The 25,805-nt window shown below is 40.8% G+C and overlaps 2 protein-coding genes across 2 annotated transcripts; one reads left to right on the top strand and one right to left on the bottom strand.

Annotated features, from left to right (window-relative positions):
- Positions 1-1,430: 1,430 nt before the first annotated feature.
- On the top strand, positions 1,431-24,749 carry ift140 (intraflagellar transport 140 homolog (Chlamydomonas)). Its single transcript, XM_075456796.1, has 30 exons — positions 1,431-1,524; positions 1,997-2,158; positions 2,256-2,477; positions 2,652-2,773; positions 3,391-3,521; positions 3,924-4,099; positions 4,671-4,762; positions 4,845-4,951; positions 5,129-5,271; positions 5,410-5,613; positions 5,718-5,790; positions 5,953-6,044; positions 6,182-6,309; positions 6,423-6,540; positions 6,658-6,779; positions 6,895-7,030; positions 7,177-7,308; positions 7,926-8,152; positions 19,395-19,572; positions 19,922-20,112; positions 20,225-20,320; positions 20,405-20,537; positions 20,808-20,951; positions 21,077-21,205; positions 21,371-21,553; positions 21,654-21,857; positions 22,223-22,435; positions 22,747-22,913; positions 23,634-23,775; positions 23,988-24,749. Exons 2-30 carry the CDS (start codon positions 2,012-2,014, stop codon positions 24,165-24,167), a joined length of 4,332 nt encoding a protein of 1,443 aa, XP_075312911.1. The 5' UTR covers positions 1,431-1,524; positions 1,997-2,011; the 3' UTR covers positions 24,168-24,749.
- tmem204 (transmembrane protein 204) lies at positions 10,530-18,448 on the bottom strand. Its single transcript, XM_075456797.1, has 3 exons — positions 17,209-18,448; positions 16,285-16,440; positions 10,530-11,796 (listed from the first exon to the last, which is right to left on the bottom strand). The coding sequence occupies exons 1-3, from the start codon at positions 17,486-17,488 to the stop codon at positions 11,549-11,551; spliced, it is 684 nt and encodes a 227-aa protein (XP_075312912.1). The 5' UTR covers positions 17,489-18,448; the 3' UTR covers positions 10,530-11,548.
- Positions 24,750-25,805: the final 1,056 nt, after the last annotated feature.

Raw genomic sequence — 25,805 nt, 5'->3', positions numbered from 1 at the left:
AAACATGAAAACATTTAAACATTTGGTTGTTTGCTAATAGATTTAACCCCTCACAACCTGTGCTTTTACTTTAAAAATCCTTCAAATCTCAATTCCTCGGCTTTTCTGGAAAACTGAACCCTGTTAATGTAAAATATTTATATCTCTGCCTCTGAGGAAACTAGAAACATGAAATAAAAATAATTTCAGAGGGTGATTAAACCTTAAAAGCATTTATTAGTCGGCCTTTTTTGTGACTCCTGCAAGCTTTGCAGGAGCTTGCAGGCTTTGACTTTTCTCAGGCAAAAGACACTGACGGTGAACAAGCTTCTTAGTTTAAAAAAAAAAATTCAATAAAATAGTTTGAATAACATTGTTGACCTGTCCAGGGTGTACCCCAGCGATGACTGATGACTGCTGGGATAGGCTCCAGCCCCCCGCGACCCGGCCGACGGATTAGGGTATAGAAAATGGATGGATGCAGTTACTTTTTAAAATTATTGACTTGAGGTGGGGTTTGAATAAAATACAGAAAAAAAGAAAATATAGAAATATGAATTTGTTTTCTTAACATACAAATGACATTTATTGAATAACTTCATACTCATTTTTTTACTCTCTTTATTTAATACAGAGAGCATCTGCATAACAAAAATACTGGAAACTTACAAGCAAAGTTTCTAGAAGTTATTTAATCCACTGAAGGCCATCTCAAATATAGAAACAACCCAAAAACTATTGAAAATCAATGTTTTGATTTACCAACAATAGTAAAAGTAGGGTTTAGGGCAGTTCCTTTACATTTTTGTCAATGTAAAAAGATGAGAAACAAGCATTCTGAAATCAAATTGATATAAAATTAAGCAATTCCAAAGGGCAGGAATTATCTCCCTTACCTTCTGTGTCGAGAAAAGAGGCATCTTAACAGAACACACTGTTGTGTAAAGGGTGGAAATTAAATATTAAATATTCCCATTTGAAATGGTGTGCAGTGCGTATCGTACCTGATAGGAGTTAAGAAAATTGATGATAATCATAAAAGACATAATAAATGTAATGTGGCCACAAAGAGACACATATCGACTGTAAGTAGATGCAAGATTACCAAAGTATTTTATATAAGTAAAGTGACACAAAACAAATAGAGACGAAGAACGACAAAAATTGGGCAGAAAAAAAAGATGTATTCTGATGCAAATGCTTGTCGATGGAAACATAATTAACAGCAATCATACTTGCACATACCTTTGGTTGCGTCTTATCTGCTTTAATTAATGGCATATTCTAGCGGTATGATCAGACCTGAGAAACTGGACTTGGTATCGTTTTAGTATTATCTTCGACTCGGGATTGGTCGTTGTTTTCCGTAACTCCTCCTCTTATCTCGCTCGAGAGGTTGTCAGGGGCAACTGAGAGAGACGCTTTTTTTTTTTTTACTCACACAGGAGGCTACACAACAGCACTGAAAATAACGGTTCATATTTTCACACCCTCGAGAGTTGTAACCAAAAGGGCTTTCGTCAATTTGAAGAGAGTGACACCGAGGTAAGTTCTCGAAAACTTGACAGAGATTTGCTCTGTTGCACGTCAGTGACGGCAGTCCAGTAATGCTAACTTTGACTAGCTTAACTGATGCTAGTAGCTAATTGAAGCTAAATGAGGGTTTGTCATTCCTCACATAACGTAACTAAGGTAATTTACAGCTGATTGTGGTAATCATTATGGGAAATTTATAGTGTTGTTTAAACTTATTTGCATCAATTTGAGAACCAGCTAAGACACCCGCCTACAAATAACCTAGATTTTAAGCCACTGGATTCGTTTCGGAGTTTACTTGTGATTAACGACCTTTCAGAGTACGAATTACCCAGATAGCTAAGCAGCTGTCACTGTGTTTTAAAGCTATGCAACAAACGTAAAAAATGACTTGGAGTTAAAGAATGCGTCTGTTAATAACTAGTGTAGATGTTCTACACAACTCCCACCTCCAGTTCATGTTTTTCTCTTTCATGTGCAGACATACACCGGGGACATGGCGGTGTATTTCGACCACCGTATAGAGGCCCCCGAGAACAGTGATGTGCCCATTATGTTGACATGGCACTCGACTATTCCTTTACTGGCTGTGGCCTCAAGCAGCCCTGCAACTGGAGGCAATGTAGACCTCTACCTACAGCAGGTAAACATTGGACAGAGTGAGAGAGCGCACTGATATATTCTCTTATATTCTCTGCATCAAATCTTGCATGCTGATAACCTATCCTGTCCCTATTCAGGGCGAATATGTGGAGAGCTGTCATGTAGAACGCCCTCACCAGCCAGCAGTGCTACGCTGGCATCCATTAAAGCCAGTGTTGGCACAGGGCTGGGAGAATGGAGAGGTAGTGCTGTTGACACATCCCTCTGGAGATCAGACAGTACTGCCCAGTGCACATACAGCCAGCATCACACTGCTGGAGTGGAGTAGTTTTGGTAGCCGCTTGGTTACCGGAGATGAGGTATGTGGAATGCTGCAACCTTGAACACAGATATGCTGCCACATATGTGCTTATCTACATGGTAATTATTTCATAGCCAGGAGGCCAATTTATCAGCTGATTATTCACTTGCAAACTGAAAACTTCCCATATATGCTTTTATATTCTAAATATAGTGTAATAATTCATTGACAGATGGGAGTTCTAGCTGTTTGGAAATTAGATGCCAGAGGGAAACTTCAAGGGAACCATCTTGTGAAACATGAATACAACAAACCTTTAACCTGCTGTATCTTCAAACCTACCTCACCTGGGATGTAAGTAACTGACTCTTAAGTGACCCTCTGCAACTCTTCTTTTGTCAACTTTACAGAAAATTCTGTGATTTATTTATTATTATTTTTTTACCTGAGCCTCATTTCCTCTTGCACTATTGTATCATCTCTTCCAGCACCTGCGTTGTTTGCAAGTGTGTTACGTCTTCGTTACAAATGGCCAGGTCACACAAATTCTAATGGGACCCGATTGTTTATTTTAGCAAACAATGCCTCAGACATTGTGTACCTGCTTGCAGTGATTTATTTCCACGGACCAGGTCCAAATTTATTGCAGATTTTTCATTATCATCGCTGTTTATTTGAGACAGAATTTACAGGAGAAGAAGAGCTCCTGTAAAGGCAGGACTAGAAAAGAGGGGAGTATAGTGCAGAGGATTAATGCTGTTGCAATTACATAATTCTTCTTCTTCTTCTTTTTGCCTGGCTGTAGTCAGCCTGGTTGAAATATTCACATGACGGCCTTTAAGGTGCCATGTCCTCAAACCTAAATACAATAGAAAATAGTGACCAGGCTGAAAAATCCTAGAATTTTCCTTTACTTTGAACTCTTTGAACTCAACTGAGTTGCTGATCGTAGCCCCTTAATCTTGTTACAGTGATGTGGCAAAGCTAGCTCGGGCATCGGTGAGTGGAGATGAAAGTGCTTTGGACATGTTCAGCTGGAAGGGTGCACCTATGAAGATGGGCCCCCAAGAAGGGCTTGCATTCTTTGTCAGCACTGCTGATGGTAAGTTTATCCCTTTGTTTAGACCTGGAAATGTTTAAGTCAAGTCTTGTCTTTGAAAGCGCGGTATTTCAGCCTCTTTTCTTTAAGAGGTAATACTTTTTAAATCTCTGTCTGTGACCCACAAGAGAATATACTCCGTGTATGTATGTCTCATGAGGATGAGGATTACGTAAAAATGGTTGTCTGTTCTGTTTTTGAGCAGCAACAGTAAAAGACGAGCATGGCAGTATTTTCAAGGTGAATTTTGAGTCTCGGAAGAATCTGACGTGTGAAATGCGTTTTTCATGGCCTAGTGAATGATATTGGCAGCAAAGCCTTGCTCTATATCCAATCAAATCTCTGCTAAATAGACACATTTTGCAGATAATCCATGTATTTATTTGCTGTTCATGTGTCCATTAGGTAAAGTCCACAGCATGGATGAACACTGTAAGACAAACGCACTACTTAGTGTGGAGGGCTCCATCAAGAAGCTTTTCTACCTTGAGAAGAGAGACGCTCTCGCAGTGGTCACAGACACTCTCATGCTGTCACAGTACACGCTGGGACCTGAAGGTGGAGCACACGAGTTTTTGAAGGTACACCAATATTAAAAAGAAGGGGAATTTTTAAAGGGAATTTATTCTCTATTTGCTGCTGAACGTCTGGACTTACCACCATAAAGCTCAACTGAAAGAAGTCACACACTGTGGATTGTCCGATTCTGCTGCCAACACCAGAGCTATTATTTAGGTGTGTTTTCTGTACTGATTGGTTTACAGCAAAATTACATATAAAAAAGAAAAACAGCTAACAAGCTGAATTTATTTAGGTGGAGCTTGGTGGACAGATGGAGTATTGGCAAAGGCAGAACCCATCAAATATTAATGGAGATGTGGATTGACTTTGTTTAAAATTGCAAAAATAAGGCTTTGGCCTTGGCAAGGGATTGGTCCCCAAGTGCTTTAAGAATGGAAAGTTGAAAAATAAAAGATCCAAAAGAATACTGCAAGCGAATAAAAACTTATCCATACGACCCTTATAGATTTATATGGTCACATCCATTCCACAGATATTAACCAATGAAATCGACATTATTTGCTGGGTCGGTAACACAATTACTTTCACATACACAACTTGGTTGTTTAACGAACATGTTTTTCATGGCAGGTTAAATTGAGCAGCAAGTCTGGACAGAATGTTGATATCGTCTGGACAGTGAACAGCCTCCTCATCACTGCAACGGGGGAACAGATCGTCAGGTCAGTGTTCACATATCTCTATACGCATTCTGCCCATTTTCATTTTTAACCTTGTGCAATACTTCTTTCCTTGAATTTTTAGGCTGTGGGACCTGGAGAGAGACGACAACGATATTTTGTCTCTTGACGAGACGCTGGGGTTTGACAGGGGAGAGATGATCAACTGTGTTTCATACTGTGCAGCAAAAGGTAAAGATGAAATTGTTGAAATACAACACCCGACTATGTGGTTTTTCAGTTTTAAGATGTTTCACCATTCACCGTGTTCTTAAAAACTGACGCCGTCCCTTTGATTTCCATTTTGTTTCTTCGGGTGTGCAGATCTCAAAGAACCTCACTGTGTTTAAAACATTGTACAATCCTTAGCAACCCTAGCAGCTGGCACCTCCCATGGGCGCATAGCAATGTGGAGGATGGTGGTGCAGCCAAGCAGCAGCAGAGCGGACACCAAGGCCCTGTGGAAATTACAGACACCCACTGAAATAGAAGGAAATGTCACTCAGCTTCAGGTAATGTGTGGCCCAGCATTTAAACTCCACAATTATATTATTTCTTATCTTAATAACACGGACATTCCATTGTCCATACGCTCAGCCGGAAATGTATGGTAATTTATGCAGAAAGTTCAGTCGGGCTTTTGATTTCAGTGGGGTTCCAGCCAGAATCTGTTGGCAGCGAACAATTCAAAGACAGCGCTGATCCTCTGTGAGCATGTGATGTCCGCTCACTTCAGTCAGCAGGTGGCAGCAGTGCAGCTTACCCCAACGCAGCTCAGCATCTCTCACTTCACCACAGGGGTGCACCTTGCTTTACAGTCTGACATGCACATCAAAGGAGTGTGTGTTACCAAGGTAAGAGGGGAGATGAAGGCCTCTACAACTTTTGCGCTCAGATAGACAAATATTCATTTCATTTTGAAGTCATGTCAACATGATTTGTTTTGTCATAACCACAGGACTCTGTGACAGTCTGGAATGGCAAAGTCGTCACTGTGTATGAGCTTTTAGGAACAGTTTTACGCAATACAGGTATGACAGGTACCAAAACTCACTGAGCAGCACTAACAGCAGGCTTTAAACTCTGCACTGCACTACATTTTATCCGTCTCTTCCTATTAAGTTTTATTCTTTTCCTCTCGCATTCCTCACTGGCTGTACCTACCACCCCCACCTCTCCCTCTGGTTTCCCAGGATCATTTCCTTGTGATTCCCATGTGGTAGCTGTACATGGTGAGAACCTCTATACTGTGGAACCGAACAGGGTACAAATCCGCACGCCACAGGTCTGTTTGCCCAACTTTGAGCTCAGTATCCAATGCATCATGTTGAATTAGAGTTCATTTTAACAGTAAAACACAATGCAAATTCTTTTTTTTATACATCCTCGTTTAACTACATTTTCCCTATCTCTTCACTACAGGGCACAGTAAAGCAACTTTTAACTTTCTCCAAGTCAGAGGGAAACCCCGCGCTGCTCAATGTGTGCCAGTCTTACCTGGTAGTAGGTACAGACACGGCACACATCAGAGTTTTCGACCTGTCGAGGAGGTACAGAGTTTATTGGATCGCTTTTTTTCCTCATTCAAGCAAGATGTAGAGTGAATACTAGCTTTATGTACTTTATCTTAATCTCTTTGTTTACATTTTCTTTACCTATACAGAGATGCCAAAGCTCACTGCAGTGCTAAGAACTTGTCTGACCAGATTGCCAATCTGGGAGCTTTGAGGACTGTCAAGTGTAACGCCAATGGCAGCCAAGTCAGCATCCTAATCTCTCAGGTGAGTGGACTACATATAACGGTTACACTTTCCGTTCCGAAATCTTAATGGCTTAAAGTCATGGTGCTTTTCCCCCATTTGATCTCAACTAAGCTGAAAGGAAGTCTGTTGTCTTAGGTAAATGGACGACCTGATCACAAAGTGTACTTTTATGACGTTGAGATGGACACTGTGACACACTTTGACTTCTTCATCGGCAGACCATCCAGTGGTGTCTCACAGTCAGAAGAAAGTGAAAAGTAACTCCTGTGGATTTTGGTTGTCATAATGGCGTTCTTGCACATTATCTCTTGGATTTTGGTTTTTGTCTTTTCTTGGCCACGTTCAGTAGAGTACGTGTATTTTGTGTTTCAGGCAGCCGTTTCAGGGGACAGAATTCAGTGGTCGATGTCCTGTGTCTCACTTTTGGGATGAGAGCGAACCTCGGCTTTTTGTTTGTGAGACGGTGCCAGTCGGCTCCGACTCCTCATCAAACAGTCACTTGGATATGGTAAATAACACTTGTAACACCGTGGAAGTTTACTTTAGGTCTGTATTGTGTATTTAAGCATTAAGTCATGTTTTTTCACATAGTTTTCAAACAAGTAATTCAATAGTAGAAAATAATAATACAATCTGATGCTTTCTCTTCTTCAGGTGGATGTGTCAGTGGTGACACTCTTCTGTACACAGGAGCATGGACTCCTTCTACAGGATTGCTACCCCAAACCCTTAGGCCTGCAGGCCCTCCTCGCTCTCGATGTGCCCTACTATTATTTCAGCTGCAAGGTGAGGACAGAGAACACTTTGTTTTCCTGGTCTTTTCGGGGGGGGGGGGGGTTGGAGGTTCATCGTATATTGTGGATGTGGACTTTATCTCTGGAAAGTTGTTGGCTGGCTGTATAATATCTTGAGGGTTCTATTTATTTTTCTAGTTCTGCTTTTGATTACTCTCGTCATTATTCTTATGTGAAACTCTGTGTTTGGTCTAAAACACACTAGCTTTTATTTCGGAAAGGTGGTGTCTTTCGACCTGAAGTAAGTGTCTGTGCCCCGCAGTTTGGTCAGAAAGCTCCAGTGTTATTGACCCCAACTTCTAGCAGCTGTGATTGTGTAATGCCTTGTGCTGATTTTTATCAAAATGAAAATGGCGGCTCACCGAGATATCAGCACAAGTGCATCCATTACATATCTAGAGCTCACTCTGTGTCTGTTCCTAATGCCCTTGTCTTGATGAATGTATTTGTTACACGATGCTGTTTCGTTTTGTGTTCACCCACCTACCCATTCCCTCGTCTTGTCTTTCCCCAGAATTTTACATTTCTGTTTTATTGTTCTTCATATCCCTCTTCACAACATTTTTCAACATTCTTTACACGAAACCTACCTGGTCTCCCATTCCACAGCCAGGTGAGAGGGATCCAGGCTCAACAGAGGCGTCGTCACTTCAGACCCAGCCAGCAGCAGGGGCGCCTGGCCAGTCCCCCCATATGGTGTCCAGGCGAGCTCTAAGAGACTTTGTGGGCCTGGAGAACTGTGAGAAGTCCACACGCGATGCCATGCTCAATTTCAGCTTCTACCTGACCATTGGTGACATGGATGAAGCCTTTAAGTCTATCAAGCTCATCAAAAGGTAGGGCGTCAAGGTGGCAAGATCACTTACCCAAATATGCGCTCAGTTGCATTTGCAAAGAAAGCGGAGACATTGTCATCACATCCCCTCCAGTCTTCTCTACAGGGGCTTTAATTCAAAGGATAAGCAGCACACACGGGTGTGGCATTGTTACCACAGCCTTGACTTTGCTCAAAATGCTCCACTGTCATTGGCCATTGGAGAGCTGGAATAAGTTGCTTTTAACTTTGCACTGGTGTCACATAGTTTTCTTCTCCTCTCATTTCACTCATGTCCTTTATGTATAAGGTCAAACTACCACAATAGCTTTTCTTTTTAACATTGTTTATGTAACATTTAAAATGTCGCAGCCTATTCATTTTAACTCTAAGCAATAAGAACATTTAAAATCGGACACACTGGACGAGTCGGTGAAAAAGGTGTTGTACCATGATGTGGTCAGATTAGATCCACCTAAGCTAAAATTGTGTTGTTTATTTAGGTAGGCCCTACATGAAATAGATTTTATAACACAGGACATGATTAAGGACTTTCTGAGGATCTGTGCGAAGGGGAAGGAACTTATGAGGGTGTATATATGTGACTGTTTTTCTTGGTGTGCCGGTGTGCTCTGGGGGGGATGTACATTTCTAAACACATTTTCAATCACACATCCACATTCATGTGTGAGCTCATTCATGGATATATGCTTGTGTGAGTGAGTGAGTGAGTGTGTGTGTTCCTTAAAGAAATGGATATGGAATCTCAGTAGTGATCTGATGTTATCTTCAGGAAAATACGTGATCCAGGGCACTCATTCTGAATTCTGGTGTTTTCACACGTACAAACATTACGCAAATGGGAAAATGGCATAAAACCAAACAAATGGGAGAACAGCATCATCCACTGGCCGGACATTTCAAAGATTTTAATAGTTCTGATGACAGCTTTACTAAGTTCCTCATTGATGGCTATTTTTATAGCTGCCTCTATTTTTTTTTCTTTTTTAAGATTGGTATTGTGTTCGATTCCCGTCTTTCTCCACCCACAGGAGTGTGTATTTCCTGCAGCGGCAACCTGTATCTTCTGGGACTTATGCCGATGCAGTAGATCTCTGAATCAACAGAGGTTCTTTTGGTTCTACCGTTACCTTTATACTGTCATTTTTAACTTTAAACAAACGGATCAAATGACAGATAACATACAAGAGTGCGCTTTTGGCAGAGGGAGCTTGAGAAACAATATTTAGTATATCCGTATCTGCAGAAGCTTATTGAAAAACAAAAAAAAAAAACTATTTTGACAGGCTTTAGATGATTAAATTCCATTTACTGTGGTATATTAACACCATTTTACTTTTATCTGAGCCGTCAATTCGCCTTTTATTTTTAAGCAGCTCTTCAACAAAAAAATAAGAAAAGAAATAAATGAGTCAGTTTAAAAAAAAAAAAAGAAAAAGTCATGCCAGCACACTCAGGCTGAAAACCAAAAACGTCCTAAAGCCCTGAAGCAGATCCAGTCAAAGTGTTTTGTTTTTTTCATTTAACTTCAAAGCTCTTTTAAAACAAAAAAAAAATCTATTTAAAGCATTTTGAGCTGCCCTCTTTTTAGAGGTTGATCCACAGAAATTAGAGAACGTTAAAGTTGGGGACCGTGAGAGCAATGGCAAAACAATCTTCTTTTGAATATGCTGTGATGTTATCTTTTAGAGTTTGCATTAATTTTATTGAATCCATTTTCTGGTGAAATGTTCCCAGTGTTCCCGCCTGCCACGCAAGCCCAAAGTGTGTTCAGTCCACCATTGCGCCTTACGGTTTTTGAGACTTTTCGCCACACCACTAGCTGTTTTCCAAACCCTCCTCCATGAAGATCATTTGCAGTAAGATTTAAATTTTTGTTTTACCTCCTGGCAAACCTACAACTGTTTCTCTCAGTTTTGGTGAACTTCACACCTCAATATCACCTCCAACATTTCGCAAATTTACAGGTAGAAGTATTGAGGAGTCAGAATATTGTTAAAGCTTAAATTTTCAATAAGCTCAACTTCTAATCACGCAAGTGTTCACATTAACAGAAGTTTTAATGAAGGGTTCATTTGCATACCTCTGTGTTTGTGATTATGCAACATTTACCTACTGTAGTGTTCTTCTTTTAGAATTTCTTTCTGGGTGTACTGAGTATTTGGGGCACTTGATTACACCTGAATCACAAGACAGATTAAGAATGCTGTTATAGCTGGTAGAAAGGTCCAGTGAAAGCCAGTAAATAAACTGTGGCTGATGAATATCTCAAATAGTCTTTTAAGTCCTAGAACTGCACTCCTATCTCAAATTTTATCATTGGTTCTCTGTTGTCTACATGTCAGGTCTGTTGACTCCAAACAATAGTAACAACTGTATGAATATCAAGCAATACATTTATTGAATTTTAATTATACTAATTCATGTGCCTCTTTGTTTGATACTGTGTAAAAACCCACACATAGCTTGTATTTTCTTGACAGAACTTTGATATGACCAAAATATACCACTTAAAATGATAAAACTGTCAGTTTGTTTACATTATATTAATTTAAGTATACAGTATGTACCACAAGCAAGCAGTTTCATATCGAAAGCATCATGAAAAATGAATTCAAGCAGTGTAACGTGCCATTTTTAATTGGAGTCCCTCTCCAAACCAGTTGTTATTGTCAGATTAACAAGAGGCCTGCTTAAAAATCCTAATTAATTCGTGTACATTTATTGATTTTTGTTGTTGTTATTATTGTTTAGCAGTTGTGTTTTTCTTTTTAGAACAGTGGTACAGTGACCAAACGGGTAATATGATCAAAATATCACAGCTCAGCAGCTGTGTTAAATGTCATTGATTTGGGTTAGCACATCCAAAAGGTTTTGTGAACATGAGTAATTTTCTACCTTTTACTTGACGGTTTACTTGCAACAGATGCCATCAATATTGATATGTATTCAAATTGGAATACATGGAGAAAAATACGAGGTAATCTGGTGTTTTAATTTCCTAAATTCCAATTTCTAAGTATGCAGGGAACAATTCTATAAATGCAGATATGTCAAGTTCCAGCTTGATCCTTTCATTTAGATGGTGCTCATCCAAATTCCATACAGTGGATATGTTTGGAACTTAAGGGCTGCTTTATTTATTTATTTTAGTTAAATATGTGATTCTTGTGCTTTAAGCAACAGAATAAGTCTGATATATCGATAGGGGCCCGGAGAAGGAGACATTGTTTACAATTGATGACATGTACTCCTTCAGCCATTGCAGAGTCACAGGAGTGTCCTCTTCTTCTGAGAGTCACATGACGGGCACATGAAATAAGCAAAATAGGAGTTGTCAAGAACACAGTCTCAACAACGTCATTGTTGGCTTTTCTTGTGTGTGAGGTCTCGTGGCTCAGCAAGGCGACTCCACATAGTCGTTGTCCAGACGTGGGTGAAAAGGTGATGCTAGTGAGCGACTGATGATGATAACTCCGGGCACTGTGAGGCAGTCATCTCGTCGGTGTAAAATGTTCCAGATGAGCATGGCTGCAGCCAGTGTGGCCAGAAGGCAGGCCGCTATGTCCATGTAGCAGGAGTAGGATAGGTGTGTGTAGGGCCCGATCCTGTAGAAGGTCACAAGTCCGATCACGAGTACGAAACCTACATAGAAGCACAAAGAGAGAAAAGATCAGTCAGTTAAAAGTTTTGGAATACTAAGGAAATTGGGGATCTTTTTAATATTTTTTTTTTTTGCAATACTATTTAGCATGATGTGTCATTCTAGGTAGAAATATGAGACCTGCAGAGTATATATTGTGCTGTTGAAGATAAAACAAGACCCAGAGCACAGTCATACTCAACTGCAAGTATGCACATTAGAAACATCTAGAATCATGACCTCGTACTGTAGCTGTTCTTATTAGAGGTTTGCAAAGAGTTTGCTTGAGCAGATGGATGAATAGATGTCTGCGCAGATCCACACGAACAATGACATTTCGTATTGCGCAGATCTCAAAAAACCAGGTGACTGTTCATTTCACTCTCAAAGTGAAAGGCTTTTCAGCAAAAGAATATATTTTTCCAAGAGCAATCTGGAAGTTCTCACTGTACACTTGAGGAAAACCCAAAGAGCATAAAAATCCCAGTGCAGCTCTTCCTGAGGTTGATATGAGTTTAAAAACTGTCCGTCAATCCAACAATTTTCTACATCCGCTTAATCCCTCAGGGCTCAAGTTTCATCTACGAAACGCCCGGCTTGATGAGAATCTGTTTCCATACATCTTACTCAAAAAAAGAGAAGCTTGCAGCAGCCGATTGGAAAATGAGATCAGTCCAATTCAGAAATATCTGTAGGCATTTTGTTGTAATTCACTGTAGTTGTTGACATTTTCAACTACACCCCCAGCGTACTTAGAAACTTTTCACAGGTAAAAATTTACCGTCATTTTCATTTCTATCCTCTTAATTTTTTACCCCCAGTCGTAGAATCTTTCCTTTTCTGTGACCGTAAATATATTTATTTCTATTTCTTGGATAGGTCTTGGATAAAAAAAAAAGAAGGAAAAAAAAAAAGGATAGTTTAAGTTATGTTTTAAACTGAGTTTCCCCAAGTGTATCTAAAGTGCCGTCGTGGCCTTTTAAAAAAATCCCACTTGCTCCTAAGTAGACATACGTCCTTGTTGTCCTGCCTTCCAGTGTTGACCTGGAACTCTGTGGTGCCTTTGAATTAGGAAATCTGTTTCCTCTACTTCTGAGATCTCCGATTAAGGTCCTCAAAAGCATAAAAATATCACAGCAGAGAATAAACGCCTTTGATATGTTTTATCTCCTGATTTTTTTTTTTTGATTCACAGAAGCGTAACTCACGCAAGGAGGGACTTGTGTTTGCGTGCAAGGCTAGAAAGCCACAGCCTTCAGTTTCATGCTGTTTATTTGATCTTTACTTTCTTTTATTCACATTATTCAGTGTCTCAGTAGCCCACAACTAGCCATTAGAGATGGCAAAGTATTCTTTTTGACTTCTCATTCATTGCGTTCAGGTGTGGTCTGGAGCAATTCCATTGTTCAGCAATGATAGATGTCTTAAAATGTACCCCATCCAGAGTGGTATAAATACAGAGACCAAAAATAATGGCTGGAAATAGGGATGTTAGTGCTTTCGGATATGAATCAGTACATTTCCTGAAGCAGTCAGCGGCACCAGTGTGGGGAGTTAATTTATATTTCTTTCTGTACTTCCATAGTAAGATGGCCGGCATTGTTTTAAGTAAGGGTGTGGGTAATTGTGTCTCTATATCATTGCGTGTCTACCCCTGTGTGTACACATAAGAATGCAACTGTTTGACCAATCTGCTCATGTTTAACCTGTCTGGCTCCTTATTCAAGATAATGAATAATCTCCTGTCCATGTTCCAGTCAATTCGGGCTGTGTGAACCTCTCTTTTGGCATATACTTTATCTGTCAAACTTCCTTCCCCTTCTTCCTCTTTCCATCCTTCCTTCCTTCCCTCCTCGCCACACCCAAAGCTTCGAGGTTAATAAATTTGCTGGACATTTGACATAGACATCTTAATAAACTCCTATGTTATGGCTATCTTAAATCTGCTTATTAGTGTGTTTATTACTGAATGGCATACAATGGCTCAAATATATTTCTTGCTAATCATTAGGAACCTATTGAGCCGCAGACCTGTGGGGGGAAAAAAAGAATGTCTTTTCAGTGGCAGTTTTAGGTATTCTGAATTGAGCCTTGTGGTCCCACCAAATCAAAATAAAGGATATGATTAATCTCAGAATGGGAAAGATCTGCAGTGCTGACATTTGTGTGTATTCAGAAAACAGATTCCAGTGTTGTTTGCAAGGGCGAAAAGGCCCAGTTCTGTTCTTTGAGGCTTGGGTGTTACACTGAGAGCAGTGGTAGCTGGACAAATGGAGTAGCTGTGGAGCCTGATTTTGTTATTCAACACTCTCACACTTGATGCACAGTTCCAGAGCATTTTGGCACGTCTGAAAATGAAAACATTCCAGAGAAAGAAAGCGTTGGGTAAAAATATCTCCATTCATTCAGAACTGTAGCCCATTCACTAGCACACCGGGGGAGGGCCGAAATAGGAACATTGAATGGATAGCTGAATGGAGGTGCCCTGGACAGCTCAGACGATTTAGGCCCTTTTGCTTCAGTCTAAATACGATAAACAAAAGCCTTTTTTTCCCCCTGCATATAACAGTAATGTTATTTTAATTACCGATATGTCTGATGACAGTTTCAATCTGTCACTACAAGAATTGGATTGACTCAAATGTCATTAGTAAAGATATGACTATACTATGAATCCTAATTGCTCATGTTTCAAGGAATAATCTTGCTCTAGTTGCTCTTGTTCAGTTACATTGTGATATGATCGTATAAAGGATAACAAGCAGCATGTCAACATAAACAACCCTTGCCATTAAAAATCAGCTCAAAGCACATGTGGGAAATTGTTTTTCTGTATAGCTTTATCACGGGCCTCTGCTCAGTGTTGGCATTTGAAGCCTCAGAGTTGACCCTCTACACAGTTTATTCCAAGCGCAGTTAACCACTTTCAACTGATGAACAATTTTTTTTTTCTTGAGGTAAAGAATAAACTTTTATAATCAACAATAACATTGAGGAATACTCCAGACTTCGAAGAAAGATATTTTGTTATATATTTCGAGTTTGGGGAAAGGTTGATTACAACCATACTTTTGAATAGTTTGACTGCACTTCTTTATATTATAACTGAGATATGTTATTACCAAGTTTAGCTCAGATTGTGCACATTCCCAGTTTACTCTTTATTTTGTGGTTGGGAAAATCCCATCTGCTAAGATATGTGACATCGTGTTACGCAGCAACTGGTATTAACCATATATGGTGATAAAAGTATAACTGGAAGATGACATTTTTCCCCAGCGCATGATTATTTTTAGTTGTTAGGGAAGTAGGTGTGTATGAGTTATTCTTTTTTGACAAATATAGTTTCCCTTTTTTTGCCACTTTCTTCATATGTCATGCTTTTGTGAGTTTTGGCTGATAGGGCTGTCTATCATAGGTAAATACAGAAAAATTGGAGGGATCTCAATCCGCCCACCAAGGGGGTTAAGATCAAAGTCGTCTTCCTTACTGCAATCACAAGCTGAACACGCTAATGATACAAACAAGCCTTTATTTGCTGCTACTCTTGGACATTTTGTAAACACAGGCATAAAAGCTAGGCCAGCTTATCTCGACAGAGGCAATTCCCACCCCGTTGTCATGTGTACAACAGGACATTTCTCTACCAAAGCACACTATAAACACACAATCACAACACACACAGTCATGTATGCACATAATGTATGCACACCCTCCCACAACTGCACACACAAACGCACAATCCCTGTTGAAAACTGTCTTTCCCGTTCATTCCCCCTCCCCTCTTTTTCCTTCTTCAGCTCAGGGGTTTGCATAACAGGTAGTCACAGACATTTCCTCGTCCTGAGCAGGGATATCCTGGCGCCCGACAGTCGCTCCCTGGTTTGCTGGAGCTCTGGCCCATGGATTCTGGACTTGGACTAAATTTAGACCCAGAGCAGACCCCCTTCATACTGCTCTAATAACACGCAGTTAAGCGCCCGCTGCGCACAACACAACACAACACACTTCCTCACAAGGGGCTGTGGGACAGGCCATGCCAGCCTATTCAATGTCACACATAGGTTGCAGGGATGGACGGGTGCTAGTTGGTAAAGGCAGGAATTTTGTTTAAATAGCTACACCATCTAGTTATGATTAATTTACTAGTAGTTCATGTCTTCTCCCTAAGTTTGGATGGTTTTTCTTGTTCACTAGTTTCCACACATGTGTGCAGTGTGCACTTTTGACACTTTTTACTGTGCTACCTGTATTTAACAAAAATATTGTTTCATGCATTTCTTAGCTAAAATAAGGGTTTAACTGTCACTGTGTGTTGAGGGGGGAGTCTTCACAGTATAAAGATGCAGTATTTGAGGCCGATCTTTGGCACTCAGCTGGTCTTGTTTTCCTTGTGATATAAGCCCCATTTTCTGGCGCTCTGAATATATTGGTCTTATAGTTGTTCTCAGATACAGGGTTCCATAAACATGCAACATGCTGGTACTCACTGGCGAGCTGGAAGAGTGCGGCGATGGCCTCCTCCCACCACTGGGATTCTTGTGTGATGAAGGGCAGCTCCAACAGGCCTAGAAGGAAGATCAGCTGACCGGCAGTCAGGGCCACTGTCGCTATCAGGTTGCAGGCTCGCATCATGTTAAACTGCACTTTAGGGACCAGAAGAAAAGCTGGGTCATATCTCTTGCCGTGTGACATGACAATTTTAGTTTGTACACACTACAAACATGAAGAAGCCTTAATCAGGGGTGCTATGTACACTAAAAAATATGTCTGAATCTTTAAGTGCACCATAAAACTAAAGGAGGAATCTAGTGCATCTTTGCAACAAGGTGGCATTTTTTTGTGAATGGTGAGCTACTCCTTTGTCTAGCATTGGTACGCAACACTGCCCATTGTGCCAACTACAGCTTGGCAATGGAAGTTCAGCACTTCCCAGACTTGTTCTTGAATGGCAATTTCTCAATGGAGTTTGATTTAGGAAATTACATAAATCAATCGCATCACTTTTAATGTTTCTCCAGATTCTCAAAGTCACTGGGAAGCATGATAGCCAACCAAAAGAACTGGACCTTTTAAATAAAGCACATTCTGCAAATTCTTGGCTGGCAGCCATGGCCTAATGTTTACTCTGATAAGATAAAGATAAAGTTAAGAACTTCAGGTTAATTTACTGATGTATATCAAGTTGACCGAATGGTGCCCTGACTCTGAAATTCTTCGGCAGAATGTTTTCATCTGGAAAAGAACCACAATATCCATATAACATACAACTAGTAGGTCTGGGACATACCATTCAGTCAACAAATTTCCTAAAAGTATTAGACACTTGTGTTTGCTGGCATTCAATTTTTTGCAAAGCAAAACCAAGTAGCTTTTCAGCTTAACTTGAAATCTAAAGTTAAGTTAAAACTTACATTTAACAGTGCTGCGGGATTCTTGGTAGCCTGCATACTCGGAGCCCCATCCAAGGGTTACACACTGCCGCTGTGTCCCCTGCACCTTACTTCCAGCCTGGAGGTCGTCACGGCCCTTTTCCCCTCCACCGGGGCACATTCTCCACAGTCCCACATTCCGCTTGCGCCCATCCTCCAGAGCCTGAAAAACCCAGCTGGGGGTGAAGGCTGCAACATTGTTTAGGACCAGGGACAGCAGGGCTACCACCACCGCTGCCGCCACCAGCCTCTGCACGGCCATGCGATGCCCGACGCCCGCCACTTCTCCCCCTCCGTGGTGTCCCACCTGCAGCTCCTGTTCCTCCTCAGTGTGCTGTCCGCTCCTCTCCTCTGGGCCAGAGGCACTAGCAGCGCTCTGGGCCCCCTGACTCCTCTCCACAACCTCCTCTTCTTCCAGCTGTTTGCTATGGTTGTTCCAGCTCACACAGAAGAATTGCAAAGAGTGTTGTTTTAAGGTTTACCTAAAGAACATCTCCATTCATCCTCGTTCAGGAGTTGGTTGTCGTTGCAGCAGAGCCTCAGCCCTCCTCCTCAGACAGCTGAGTGGGTACTTGGGGATTGATCCAACTGGCACTTTGGTCCATTCCACTGGCTCCGGCTGGCTGCAGCTTGAGTCTTGTATCCGTCTTTTTCTTGTCTTTGTACTTAATCCTTTCCTTCTCTCAGAACTTTGCCTACTGTACTTGTCTGACTTCTGTGCGTGCAGCTGATTTCTCTGTGCAGACAGTTTTTCCTCTTTTTTTTTTTTTTTTTTTTTTTTTTCCCTACTCAGCAGTGGCACGTTGCTTCCAAAGACCGAATGAAAAAGAAGGTAGATTCTTCACACAGTGTTGCTAGGAGCTGACTTGTTGGTTTGCATAGGCTCGCCAAGGCTGTCTTGAGTTTGAGTGCCCCTGCTGCCGGACTGGAACAAGAAGTTCTCTAGACCACCTCCTGCTGCTTCGTTCTGTCTTGCCCCCCCTTTTTTTTTCTCTTTCTCTTTAGCACTCTCTCTCTCTCACTCACAGTCTCTCTGTAAATGCTCAAGGTCAGAGTTGAAACGTGGGGGAGTTGCGATTCATCGTAGTAGGAGACATCAGTTCCCAGCTGTAATAAACTTTAAACAGACTTCGCCCTCCTTCATGATCACTTTAAATGTGTGCGCATGTGTGTGTCAGTGTGCTCGTGGGGGAGAGTGTCCAAAAGACCCCGTCTTGGACGTCACTGTTCGGTGTATTCTTTTGTGTGGAGACCAGGGGGCGTTTGTTAAAGTCCTCTCTCTCGTGTGCAACAAACATACTGGCCGCCACGGTCCGCCAGCAACAGGATGTGTTTCCTGAGAGGAAAAGAGGATGGGAAGAGGGGCCAAATGTAGACCCGTTTCTTCTCTTGTCTTTCCTTTTCTGGCTCTCTAGATCTTGCCGCTTTGTGTACGGGCAAGCTTTTCTTCTCTCAGTGTATTCTGTGACCATACACAGTATCATTCTGGCTGACATTTACTGCTATTTCTTACATTTCACTTGACCTCCATTTCTCCTCTTATAGCAGGGCCCCTAAAGATTTGGGGTATTTCCTGTTGCCTAACTTTCAATAAACAACCCACATCTGTATCTGCAAAAAGCAGGGAGGAGGGAGTGGATGCAAAATCGAGACCAGATGGTTGTGGAATCTTAAAATTGAGTCGGAGCTGAAATAAGGTGGGGGCTATGAGTCAGTTTACGTCAGACAACCACAAAGAAGAAAAATGAACGTCTGAATGAAAAAAGCATGTGTCCTGCTTTGAGTTTAAAGTCCTAAACTAGAGCCTAATTACTTACAAATCTGTCAGGGCATATTCATATTATAATATATCATACATTTGTTCCAGTAGAACACTTGCCAGTGAGGTCAAGGATTATCTAAAAAAATTTGTCCGGGTTGTCACCGTTTTTACAGACGTACTAACTTTGGGTAAAAAATATAAAGTAAAAGTAAACTGCAATCAAGTAAAAATGAACTAACATTGACCAACACCGTTTTTTTTTTGTTTTTTTTTCCAAACAGGAAATCTCTTATCGGATGTACGTACATGTGTACCACTGTTTTCACTGTTGTATTTGAATACTGAAATGCCATTGGAGGGAGCAACCCATCACCCTTGCAAACAGCCATTTCTCTTCTCTCTGTAGTAAAGCGGTATGGGAAAACATGGCACGGATGTGTGTGAAAACTCGCCAACTGGATGTAGCGCGTGTGTGTCTTGGGAATATGGGGAATGCCAGGGCGGCGAAAGCACTGAGGGAGGCCGAGGCCGAGCCTGAACAAGAAGCCCAAGTGGCGATGTTGGCCATTCAGCTCGGCATGCTGGTAAGATATTTAGGTATACTTTAAGGAAAGTTCTCATTGTTTGATGTCTCTGTTTTTGAGAGTTAAACTGATTTCCTTCCTCACTTGAACCTTTTAATTTGACAAAATGACTGAGATGGGGTGTATGGCAACGACGCGCATTCAAAAGCAGAGAAAAGCGAAAGGATTAAACAAAACATTCTATATTTTTATAAATACCCTGCTGTCCAACATAGAGTAAAGCCACATCCTTTGGCTACAAATAACACATCCTCTCTTTAGGTCTAAGCGTGTCACCACACACAGACCAAGGGGCTTTCCTGACCAAAAGCATCTATCTTTCCATCATCTTTTCCTGTCCTCCCAACAGGAGGATGCAGAAAAGTTGTACAAGAGCTGTCAGCGCTATGACCTGCTGAACACTTTCTATCAGGCCTCTGGCCAATGGCAGCAAGCTTTGGAGACAGCTGAAGTTCACGATCGCATCCACCTGCGCACCACCTACTACAGTTATGCCAAATACCTGGAGTCCATGGGTGACAAGACACTGGCCCTTGCTTAGTAAGTCAGAATGCATAGTTTTATGACACTGACATAGTCGTTTTCAGTTTGTGCATATCTGTGTGCAAATTAACCATGGAAACAAAGTATGACTCTGAGCCTGTTTTCACAGTTATGAAAAATCAGACACGCACAGGGTTGAGGTGCCCAGAATGCTCCAGGATGACACGTCATCGTTGGAGATTTATGTTAACAAAATGAAAGACAAGTGAGTCGAGATCAAAAACAATTTAATAAAAAACCTGAAGTATGCGCATGGACTGACATCAGCCCCATCATCTTCTCAAATCAGGAACATCTATAAGTGGTGGGCCCAGTACTTGGAGAGCCAGTCAGATATGGATTCAGCACTGGATTTCTATGACCTTGCTCAGGATTATCTCTCCCTGGTTCGAGTCCACTGCTACATGGGGAACATTCAGGAGGTTGTCAAGTAACACAATTTCATTCATAAGGGTGTCATTTTGGGAACACAATTTGCTGACTTTTTCTGGGGGCATTGCACTGCTTGAATGGAAAACTATTTAACTTCTACAGCAATGTAAGTCACTTAACTAAGCCCCACTAAGCAGGAACAATAGTGTTACTTTGACGAGTCCACCATTTTTCTTTTGTTTTAACTTAAAAGGTGACTCTCCATACTTGACCCTTTTCCATTCACGAGTGTGATAATGCCTTTCTTACTTATTTACCAGGCGTCTCAGATAGCTAATGACACAGGTGACAGAGCAGCATCATACCACCTGGCCAGACATTACGAGGGTCATGACGATATTAAACAAGCAGTCCACTTCTATACTCGAGCCCAGGCCTACAACAACGCTATACGACTTTGTAAGGTAAAGTATTCCACTATTCCACGACAGGCCCAGCTAGAAGTATTTGGTGACTCCCACAGTTGGTATTTCTGAGTACTCTTTAGTCTTTTTCGGAGCAGTTTATTCATTTGCGTGCGTCTGACTAGGAGAACGGTCTCGATGACCAGCTGATGAATCTGGCTCTGCTCAGTAACCCTGAAGACATGATGGAGGCTGCCTGTTACTATGAGGAAAAAGGCACCCACATGGACCGAGCTGTTGCACTCTACCACAAGGTTGGCCTTTTAAATAACTGTTTGGACTGATGCATTCTGAATTGTTCCACAAGGGGGCGATGATGCAACACATATTCAAAGTTAGAAACGTCTAAGCTGAGATGGCATTAAATGTGCCAAGATGTGAACCAGAACTTCAACAGCTTGTCGTCTATTGTCTTGCAGGCTGGTTATGTCTCCAAAGCTTTGGAGCTGGCCTTTGCCACAGAGCAATTTGCTGCACTTGAGCTAATTGCAGCGGATCTGAATGAGAGCTCTGACCCGGCCCTCCTTGCTCGCTGCTCTGACTTCTTCATCTCACATTCACAGTATGAAAAGTCAGTGGAGCTACTGGTCGCAGCCAAGAAGGTACCTGTGTGACACATTTTCACCTACCCATGGATCAATATATATGTAAGACTTGCATGGACGTGTCCTCTCATTGATGTCTATACATCTACATCCACAGTACCATCAAGCCCTGGAGCTGTGCTTGACCCAGAACCTGACGATCACAGAGGAGCTGGCTGAGAGAATGACTGTAACTGATGCCAAAGACTTGTCTGAAGAGGCCCGCAAGGAACTGCTGGAGAAGATAGCTGACTGCTGCATGCGGCAGGGAAACTACCACCTGGCTACAAAGAAATACACACAGGCAGGCAGCAAACTGAAGGTAATGATGTGGTGTGTCACAAACACAGCACCAGTTCTCTTTAAACTTAAAACATCTTGCAGGTAGTTGTATTAAAATACAAGTGACATTGAAGCCATCATATCATAGGGCGTAAACACATATACAAACACATGCAAGAGGTGAATATTCACTATCTTCTGTGTGTTTGGGACATTTTTGAGTATCTTTAAGCTTATTCTTATTTTCTAGTAGTACTCTTTTCTGACTGCCGTGTGTTTGTAAGCTATTTGAATGCGTGTTCACAGAAAGCATTTCATTTTGCCTTCACACAAACTGATAAATCTAGTTGGGATCATTTGAAGTATGACGGAAAGACATTTGATTGTGTTTCTGTTTTTTATCAGGCGATGAGGGCCCTCCTCAAGTCAGGAGACACAGAGAAAATTATTTTCTTTGCCAATGTTTGTCGTCAGAAGGAGCTTTTCATCATGGCTGCCAACTATCTTCAGTCTCTGGACTGGCGTCAAAACCCAGAAATCTTGAAGACTATCATTGGTTTTTACACCAAAGGCCGAGCACCAGAACTTCTTGCTGGCTTCTATGAAGCTTGCGCTCAGGTATGTTCGTATTCTTTAAAACACGAGTCAATTTAATGATGGTTGTTATTAATTCATGTCTGAAAATGAGTCGAAACTTAGAATGTTGTAGAAAGTTTGCAAGTTAATCATTAAACAATGACCAATTGAAATTTAAGTGCTTATTGTGTCTTCGTGGCTTTTTTAATGTCCACTCATCCAAAAAAAAGTGGATGATTTGTGGAAGAGTTGAAGTTAAGTTGAAAATCTCAAGATTATTGAGCATTATTATTGATTTTTTTATTTTTTTTATTTTTTATTTTTTATTTTTTTCTCTCACTGTAATGGTGTAGGTAGAGATAGATGATTACCAAAACTATGAGAAGGCTCTGGACGCATTGAGCGAGGCGTTCAAGTGTCTTTCAAAATCAAAGGACTCTTCAGGTGGACAACAAGAAGTGAGACTAGCTGACCTGCAGCATAAGATTACCCTAATCAAAAAGTTTGTCCAAATACGCAGGTAAGATTTTACAGTTATGTGAAATGTAGTCATGTTGCATGGAAATAGTTAGCTTTTTTAACATATTTGGACATTAAAACACTGCCCTCAGCTAAAGGTAATAAAACCTCAAGGAAAATCCACAAACATCACCTCGCATTATCTTCCTGCATTGTTTTATTGGATGAACGGTGAATATCTGAGTAAGTGACCAGATGCTGCTCAGTCCCTCAAGCAGCAAAACAACCTGCTTGACAAATGATATTAAATTCTTTTCTTGTCTTGTCTACCGCTGCTTTGGCCAAACTGCTGTATCTGTCGCACATTATCTCATCTTTTCAAATGCCCTTTTCAGACTCTAAATTTTTCATTTATATTTTTTGTGAAGCCTTATAGAACTCTTTAGATTTTGCCATGACATCACCACTCACTTCAAGACAGATTCCACCTGTTGCTCTGTTAGACGTTTATGATCATTTACACATAATCTGGGTCCTCTGACTCACAATTCCATTCATTTGAAGGTGTGATAGATGCAGGGGTGTTCTTTGTGGGGGTGTTCATGACATACACCATTTCGAAGAGGCCTCCAATGTCTGTACTTACTTTTTTTTTTTACATGACAGTAGCTCATAGTTGTTCTTTTTCGTATCATAACAAGCTTGCGATTTTTTTCGAATAGAACAGGTAGCTTTCTGGTGGAACTTCATGGGATGTAGAACTTTTCTCGCTTGCCTGCAGGTTGTATGCTGAGGATGCAGATGAGGCAGTGCGGTTATGTGAAGCCCTGTTGGATGAGCCAAAGTTGAACCCTGCTGTCAGGGTTGGAGATGCGTTCGGCTTCCTTGTTGAGCATCACTGTCAGCAAGGCAACTTCCAAGTGGTGACTATTTTTCTAGTTGTTTCGGTTCATAAATTTAGTTGATGATGTGGCTTAGATTAAACTTTGATGACTATTATCACAACTACTAACTATTATTAATTTATCATTATATTAAATTCATTTAAATTCATTAAATTCATTTACAATCACGTGATTAAACCCCAAAGGAGTCTCTGGATGCTCAACTGTCTCCGTTTGCATTTTTTCTCCAGGCCTACCATAAGCTGGAGGAGCTCCAAAAGCTTCTGCCATCCCAGAATGTCAAGTACTACATCAGCCAGGCCAGCCTAGAGGCCCTGCAGAAAGAGCTGGGTATACCAATGGAACGCACCGGACACAGTAACAGCGTGAAGGAGGAAGACGAAGTGGAGGAGGACTTGAATATGTCTTGAAGGTGTCGCGCAGTAATGTTTTTTTTTTTTTTTTTACGTACAGTCTCTTATAGGCACTTTTTCAGATCACAGCCACAGACTGTGCAGTTGGTTCTGGGTGAAACTGCGACAAAGTAGTTGCAGTAAAAGGGTGCTGTGAGTTTGCAAGACAATGAGAGTGAAAAACCGACGTTTTTGGAAGAAAGGGAAAAGTTTCACGTGCTGCCAAAGGCAACGTTTTCCAAAAGGATTAATGAAAGTGAGCCTGAAAAAGGGAGCACAAACTGTATTGATATAATGCAGTCTTAAATACGGAGTCAATCATATTCAAAGCAGCTTTAGCTCAGAAGGATTCAGGTTAATGAACACAGGTTGTCATAAATGTATCCTCAGATCTGTCTTTGTGATTTCTAAGCTTTTGGTACAAAGGTTTTTTTCTTGTTTTTTTTGTTTTGTTTACTTCTTACTGAGAAGATATGAATCCATTTTCTGTGTCAAAACCTCTATCTCTTTTAAGTATTTTGCAGCTATTTTTGATAATCCATAAGGCCACATCTACTAGTATTTAACGTTGTGTCTATATATTGTAAAGTTCTTATAATAAAAGCACTTTTAAGCACAGTATAAAAGCGGCTCCTCTTATTTCAGCAGTGGCACACAAAGGCCTGTAATATATTGTAAGAGATCCAATTGTTTTTATTTTTCAGGGTTTTTTTATTTTGGGGGGTTTTGTGGAGGGGATTATTGATAATAACTATATTTTTTTTATACATTTTAACATCAAAAGTTTTGATATTTTATTAACAGCAGTTTGAATACAGCCAGGCTAAAAATTCTTGTAACATAATGTTCATGTATTACAGTCAGGAGTTCTACGAATGATGACTCGCATGACACTTGTTAGTCCATAAATCTGTAAACATCAGCCAGAGAAGAATTCAAGTTTTTGGGGAGAAACGAGAAACTTCCACGTCTGGTCGTTGAGATTTTTTAAAATTAATTTGTACCAGAGGGTTTCTGAAATGAGATGATTAGTAAATAAAGTATTCTCTAAATCAATATGAGCTTATTTGCATAAAAATCCAGATGAGATGCAGTAGAATAAACTCCTGAAGGTGTGCCTTCAATGTTTATGTTCTGCTGGTTTGAAAGATGATGTGATTTTAAAGCAGAATTCTCCCAAAACTCAAAGTAGAAAGTTGTCTGGTTTGTCTCTGTGTGGCCCTGTGATGGACCGGCGACCTGTCCAGGATGTACCCACCTCTCACCCAAAGGCAGCTGCAGCCCCCCTATGACCCTGAATTGGATTAAGCAGGCATAGATAATGGATGTACTGATGGATTTATAAATTATAGTTAAACTTTTTATACAAGCTATGTTCAAGAGTATTGCTGTTATCCCAAGTGTAGTCACAAGAAGGCGTTGTTGTCCATGAAATTAATCAGCCTTACAATAATCACAGCTTTCTTTTTTTAATGAAATAAATTTGAAAAAGGGGCCTGTCATTACACTTGTACATTCTGTATTTTGGAACAAGAGGAAGAGAAATACTATTGTCTGAGTTAACTGTGGACAAACTGTTAGTTTATTAGCTGGATGACAGTGATGAAAAGTCAACACACCACACAAAGACAGCTGGGTTATTATGAATTGCACATG

The sequence above is a fragment of the Odontesthes bonariensis genome, chromosome 23, assembly GCF_027942865.1.
Source record: "Odontesthes bonariensis isolate fOdoBon6 chromosome 23, fOdoBon6.hap1, whole genome shotgun sequence".
In the NCBI taxonomy this organism is placed as follows: Eukaryota; Metazoa; Chordata; class Actinopteri; order Atheriniformes; family Atherinopsidae; genus Odontesthes; species Odontesthes bonariensis.
This window is presented reverse-complemented; position numbering and strand designations above follow the sequence as displayed.